Consider the following 7,478-nt stretch of genomic DNA (forward strand, 5'->3'; position numbering starts at 1 on the left):
GCTCTTCCGAGATTAAGAAAATGTGGCACATATACACCATGGAATGCTATGCAGCCATAAAAATGATGAGTTCATGTCCTCTGTAGGGGCATGGATACAGCTAGAAACCATCATTCTCAGCAAACTATCACAAGAACAGAAAACCAAACACCGCATGTTCTCATTCATAGGTGGGACTCGAACAATGAGAACACTTGGACACAGGAAGTGGAACATCACACACTGGGGCCTGTTGTGGGGTGTGGGGAACAGGGAGGTATAGCATTAGGAAATATGCCTAATGTAAATGACGAGTTAATGGATGCAGCACACCAACATGGCACATGTTTACATATGTACCAAACCTGCACGTTGTGCACATGTACCCTAGAACTTAAAGTATAATAGAAAATAAATGAAAATAAATAAAAACAACTAAATAAAGCTATCACCCATGTCAATGAATGGATCTTAATTGATTCTAATTTAAACAAACTAAACATTATGACATTTGCTGAAATAAGTGAATACTTAAAAACCAAGTGAATATTTGATGACATTAAATAACTACTTTTAATTGTGAAAATCCCCCGTGGTTTTGTTCTTAAAACTAGTTCTTGCCGGCACAGTGGTTCACACCTGTAATTCCAGGACTTTGGAAGGCTGAGGTTGGTGAATCACCTGAGGTCAGGAGTTAAATACTAGTCTGACCAACATGGCAAAACCTCGTTTCTACTAAAAGTATCAAAATTAGGCAGGCATGGTGGCACATGCCTGTAATCCCACCTATTTGGGAAGCTGAGGGAGGAGAATCACTTGATCCCGGGAGTCAGAGGTTGCAGTGATCTGAGATGGTGCCATTGCATTCCAGCCTGGATGACACAGCGAGACTCAGTCTCAAAAAAAAAAAAAAGAAAAGAAAAGAAAAGAAAAGAAAAGAAAAGAAAAGAAAAGAAAAGAAAAGGAAAGGAAACTATTTCTTAAATTATAGAGGTAAAAACTAAAGTACATAATGTCTGAAATTTACCTAAAAATAATGTAAGAAGTGAGAGAAATGGGTGAAATTAGTGTGAGTACACATGAAACAAGACAGGCCTTTGAGTCTTTTGTTTTGTTTTGTTTTAAGACAGGGTCTCTACCGCCCATGCTGGAGTGCAATGGCATGATTATGGCTCACTGCAGCCTTGAACTCCAGTGTTCATACAATCCTCTCACTCGGCATCCTGAGTAGCTGGGACTACAGGTGTGTGCTACCACATCTGGCTAATTTTTTGTTTGTTTGTTTTGGTAGAGACAGGATCTGATGTTTGTTGCCTACCTAGGCCATGAATTGGTAACTGCTGAAGCAAGATATTGGGTAAATATTGTTTCATTATACTACTCTTTCTACATTTATTCTTGTTTAAAATTTTCTTTATCACCTAAGTCAAAAGATTTAGGTAGAATTGTACAAAAGGACACCTTTTTCTCGGGGAATATAAACATTCTTTAACCTGACATTCTTGCCATCAATCTCAGCACATGATTTTAACTCCTACTATCATATGAATGATGACTCAACTTCCTGTTAAAGTAACTACAAGTTTACCACATTTAAAAGCATGTGTTTTTCCCTCATTTCCAAATACCTAAGGAAAGAGTTCCAAATGTGTTCAATTTCTATATTTCTAACTTTTTCACTAATGAATCAATCTCAACATTTAAACATGCTCATCTCTCTTTGGTCTTCAGAAAGAAGTAGTTTCTCTTTCTTCTCCACTTCTCATCCAGCTGTTTTCACAGTTTTCATTTCTCTTTCACAATAAAGCTTCTTTTTTTTTTTTTTTTTTTTTTTTTTTGACGGGGTCTCGCTCTGGAGTGCAGTGGCCGGATCTCAGCTCACTGCAAGCTCCGCCTCCCGGGTTTACGCCATTCTCCTGCCTCAGTAGTAGCTGGGACTACAGGCACCCGCCACCTCGCCCGGCTAGATTTTTGTATTTTTTAGTAGAGACGGGGTTTCACCGTGTTAGCCAGGATGGTCTCGATCTCCTGACCTCGTGATCCGCCCGTCTCGGCCTCCCAAAGTGCTGGGATTACAGGCTTGACCCCCCGTGCCCGGCCAAAGCTTCTTAAAAAAAAAAAAAAAAAAAAAATACCTGCCATGCCAGAGTTGTCACCTGGTATCCATTATTTTCTTCCTTAATAGAGATCTGAACCACCAAAAATAAAACATACATTCTTGACAATGGGATATAGTGGAAATGGTGTGTGCAACCCCTTGGTAATATCTTTCCACTGAGACAGTAATTTCTTTGCTGGTCCCTCCTTCCTTCCTTCTGGTGGAATGTGGAAAAAATGATTGGAGTTCCAATAGCTATTGTGTACAATGATATGACTTTGGCAATGGAAATANAGTCCTCTTAATCTTAACTAATATGTGTAAATTCACTGTATCCAAATTCTTACTTCAAGCTATTGGATATGTAGCTTTCAATATGTAACTTTCACACATATCATTCAACTGAGATTGTCCTCTTCAAGGTCACAAATGACATATAACTATATCTTCAATACAGTTTGGCACTATTAGTCATTCTCTATTTTTCTAGTTTTTCTATTTCTCTAGCTCAACAATTTTTAATATTTTTTTCAACACACAGACCATAGAGGAAACGACTTTTGTTCAGCATACTGAGGTAATAGACAAAACTGCTTAAGGCTGGAGAAAGCCAACTTGAGGTGCTTAGAGGATCACCCCAGGCCCCACACCTTATGAATGCAGAAGGGGTCGATGTTATGGTAAAAATATAAGCAATTGACAACATGCCATTGTGCTTAGTTCTAGACTCCTCAGCCTCTTATTTCTTGTTTTCAAGGCTTTAACCTAAACATTCCAGAAATGTGAATAATTTTTATTTTTGAATGGAGTTTCACTCTGTCACCTGGGCTGGAGTGCAGTGGCGCGATCTCGACTCACTGCAACCTCTGCCTCCCAGGTTCAAGCAATTTTCCTGCCTCAGCCTCCTGAGTAGCTGGGATTATGGGTGCCTGCCACCACGTCCAGCAAATTTTTTATATTTTTTGTAGGGATGGGGTTTCACCATGTTGGCCAGGGTGGTCTCTAACTCCTGACCTTGTGATTCACCCACTAATTCTTCACCTGAGGGTTATTTCATCTACTCCAGTGGCTTTAATTAAAATTTATTTAAGCTGAATACTCAAGTCTATGTACACAACTCACTTTTTTTTTCTTGAGCATTAGACAAAAGAAATTCAACTTCGTACAGCGCATCAACCATTAGAAGTCTTCCAGGCACTCACAAGAGATAAATTATCTTCACCCATATGTGTTCTTCTAAGCTCAGTGAATGCCACCATCATAGATTCAGTTGCTCGTACTAGACCCCTCAAGAGTCATCTTCTGACTCTTCTTTTTCCCTCTCTTTTACATCCTTTATCCAGTAAGTAAATATTGTACTCTGTTTAATTCTTTCAGGGCACCCAAATCTACTGAAAAAAAAATCAGACTGTGACTTGTCATTAAATCAATCAACAGGCAAAACAATTGCTTTAAATGATTCATCCTCAGTGGAGACAATATCCATTATCTATCCCTAAGGAGGCAAAACATGTTGTTTTATTCTTTTTGTAAATGTGCAAAAAAATCTTACTTTTTTATGTATAAAGAACACACATACGTACAATACTCAAACAGACATGCAGTATAACTATGGCACTAGTCAAATGATAGTTCTGGGCTAAGAACTTTATTATTCATTATCTAATTTGTCTCTCACAACAAATCTATGATATAGGTATCATTATTATTTTCATTTCACAGATAAGAAAATAAGCTGAGAGGTTAAATAATTTAACAAATCTATTGGCTGACACTAGAATATGAGTTTATAAATACAGAGGTCTTGTCTGAGGAGGTCGTTTTTCTATTCCCAGTGCCCTGGCACAGAGAGGGCAGCCCAATAGTAAGGGCTGAGTGGATGAATTAACATAAGTTAGAAATAAATGGAAAATACCAGAAGCCCATGATGTATTAGATTCCAAATCTGTTTTCATAATTACTATGCTATTAGAGATAGCCAATACAAGGTTTTGGAATGGACTGATGGATCTATGGGCAAATAGATCAAGAGAATGGAGAGAGAGGAAGAAAGAAATAAAAAATAAAAACAAGGTGAACAGAATCTGTCCTTTTTTTCTGTAAGTGTGAAAATTAAATTAAAAAATTATAATAAAAATAAACCAGAGAGAATATCTAAATGCAAGATACATGATAGACATTTCATTAGCAAAAACAATACGTTTTCTAATGTTTCTCTCATGCAGTCAGCTTACGCACTTTTGAGTTTCTGAGAATCAAACTTACCTGCCACACTGCTTCCAGGACCACCCTGGGGTTATAATGTTCAGGAAAAACAGCTGGAACTTGGATAAGTAACCATTCACTGGGACTTATTATTAAAAGCAAAAATAGCTGAATAATAACTAACAAAAGTACACATATATGGGACTATAATCCTTTAAGAATATAATCACATTCCATGTCAGTTAATTGGCAGATAGCTATTAGTGGATTTCTACAATGATGATCTTACTTTTTCTTTTAATTTGCTTCTTAATGTAAAACATTAAATATGGTTATATTAAAATTACTTGTCACAGATGAATCTGGGCTACAGTTAAGTAAGTATCATATAATTATGAACTTCAACTATATATGGAGTTCTGACTACAACACATTTTAACTGTATGTCTTTGAGCAAAGTTTTAACTTCGAAGAGTCAAAATTCTAAAGGGTAAAATGAGATACCTATCAAATCAGGGTTATAAAGAGTAATGAGAAAACTCACATAAAACACCTAGCATAGTTTCTGGAGTAGCATGCATAGCATGCTCTGCATAGAGTAGTGCTAAATTAATATGTGGGTTTTTTCCTTATTCAAAGAAGCAGAGGCAACTTCTTTTAAACTCTAATTCAATGATGAAAATTTCTTCCTAAGAATATTACCTCATGTTGAGATTTCAATAATAAACAAGAGAAAAGGGTAAATATGGAATACCTTCTACTGGATTCTTAACTTGCATGATACTAACACTATCTGAGTTCCTGGTTTACCCATGTTACACATTTATATACATAAAATAAAACACCTTGTTTATAATTTGGTTTTCCTTTGAATGGACTAAATATCTTTTTAAAGTAAAATTCATACACTGATAAATGATACATTTTAAATGTGTCTTTGCATTATTTATTTAGGCTTTGCATTATTTATTTAAGCTGTGTCTATAGTGTCTATATGGCAGTTATGGATTAATACAGGAACTGAACAATTATTCAGACAGATCTGCACTATATGAGATAAAGCACTATTTGAGCTTCAAAATTAAAGCTTTTGAAGACTTTGTTTCTAAACCACATAAAGTAAACAAGTTTTGTAAGAACATTTTGGTTTACCTATGGTCAGTAGAACCAGTTACTTGTCAATGCCTCAAATTCATTTTATCCCAGGCACTAGAATAAGATGATAGTTAGAAGGCTATCTGACTTAGGTTCTTTACTTCTAACATGAAAACACAGGGTCTGGCCCAGAGTTTTTGTAAAAACTAAAATTAAGATAATTTGTATAATGAGTTTAGCACAGTACCTAGCAGATTCAGCAAACACTGAAAATTTTTAGTATTTTATCTTACCATCATCATTTAAATTTTCTATAGGAGATTAGATGTATCACTAGTTTCTAGTAATTGATCTGTGAAGCAAAAATGCAATTGTTTACTAAATTAGAACCAACTATATCACTACTAATGGCAAGAAATCATGAGTCCATATATACAGTAGTTTTTAAAGAGCATACCATATCCCACTGTAGAAAGACCCAAGTGTTTCATTCTATTTTTCACAAGTTCAGCAAGCTCTTGTCTTTCTGACCTCCTGTAGAGGTTCAGTCGCTGCTGGGTTATTTTTTCAGCTGTTTTACCGGAGTGTTTTGGGCCTTTTCTGCTCAGTCTTCGGGCCCACTGCATGCTTTTTCTCCGCAGCAAGGGATGGTCCGACTGATCACTGGATGTGGAGTTGCGGTGATTGCCGCGGTGGTGCCCTTGTTCTCTGGAGTCTTTGGTGTCTTCCCACTCTTCTACACTGATAGATATTTGAGACTTAAAAGGAAATGGATATTGATAATTAGATATTTTAGAAATAAATATGGCCTGAAGTTGAAATAATATTTTATTTGCTAATATATTGGCATAGTTGTATTTCCACTCATGAGAGCTTTCACAGAAAGAGCAAAATCAGTCTTGGATTCTAGTTTTCCAGTACTGAGAATATTAAAATCTATGTTTCCTTGAACTTACATATAAATCAGGCAAAATAAATATCTGTATCCTCTGGTACAATTTCTTAATGAAAGTATTTAATTTTTATGCATCAAAGTTTACTTATCACAAATAGTTATTTATGATATTACTAGCGCACAGTTGTTTGAAACATACAAAAACAGACATTTTATAACTTTATTCAAATAAAATCCATGTAATGGACTTTTCTAAATCTATTACAAGTATTTCACACTCAATTTAAATAATTAAGATAATTATCTTAGATTTGGAATTAATAATGTTTTTAAAGGATTTTAAATTATTGCTCTTTCTAAAGACAGCACTGGCATGAACATTATAATACGTGAATTTTAAAAATTCTCTCATATGCCCCAGAAGAAAACAAAACTCACTTTTTAAATCATGCATTTATTATTCACCGTATAAATTGCTTTTCTGACTAAAATTAAAACCTATTTCAGGAAATGTTTTAAGTATTCTGAGAGAAAATATGTTGTAAATGTTCATGTTTCACAAATGTACTGTAGAATCACAACTCAAATTTAAAACAGGTCGTTCTCCATAGGAGGGAAAAACAAAGAACAAATTCACAAAGCCTATTATGACTTAAACTTTTACGACCCAATCTGATTTTTACAGTAAGATGCTCTCCTTTGATTTTAAGGCTTTAATAAGCAAATGCTTACTGTTTCAAAATTGTTGCTTTTCATACTAGGCAGTCATATGAAATGCAACACTAATCAAAGAAGAAAGTCTTACTTTCTAAAAACATGCACGTGCAAATGAACAATTTCCTGAATACTATTGTACTTAAGAGCAGCATTCATGAATCTGTTAACTGTGTTTCCCTTCTACAGATGGAAGCTTGAACTTCAGTTACAACATGTATGTGTTGCTGGCTTTTAAAGTAATAGAATTTAAATTACCAATTTAAGTAACGTCAGGAAGTAGATCCAATAAAATCCTTTAAAAGTGAATATAAATTATACAGGCTCAGTCAATGCTTTATATACAATTCCCAGTGGCAAGCTATGAAATTCTCTCACACTTAATTTCAGCCAAAAATTCAAATACTAATCCACATCTGTTTCAAAACAGTGCTATATCAGAGGGATATCCAAAAAACTTCATCTCTTCATTATAAAATAATTGAGATTAAA

At 35.0% G+C, this 7,478-nt stretch overlaps 1 protein-coding gene across 1 annotated transcript in view; it reads right to left on the minus strand.

The window, feature by feature from the left end:
* LOC108528771 (potassium channel subfamily T member 2-like) overlaps nt 1-6,136 on the minus strand; it is a 44,161-nt gene extending 38,025 nt beyond the window's left edge. Inside the window, exon 1 of the mRNA XM_017870749.1 lies at nt 5,835-6,136. Within this exon, the coding sequence (XP_017726238.1) occupies nt 5,835-6,003 (169 nt within the window). The 5' untranslated portion in view covers nt 6,004-6,136. The remainder of the gene's footprint in view (nt 1-5,834) is intronic.
* Nucleotides 6,137-7,478: the final 1,342 nt, after the last annotated feature.

This window comes from Rhinopithecus bieti, unplaced genomic scaffold (assembly GCF_001698545.2).
Source record: "Rhinopithecus bieti isolate Rb0 unplaced genomic scaffold, ASM169854v2 scaffold_5406, whole genome shotgun sequence".
NCBI classification, from domain to species: Eukaryota; Metazoa; Chordata; class Mammalia; order Primates; family Cercopithecidae; genus Rhinopithecus; species Rhinopithecus bieti.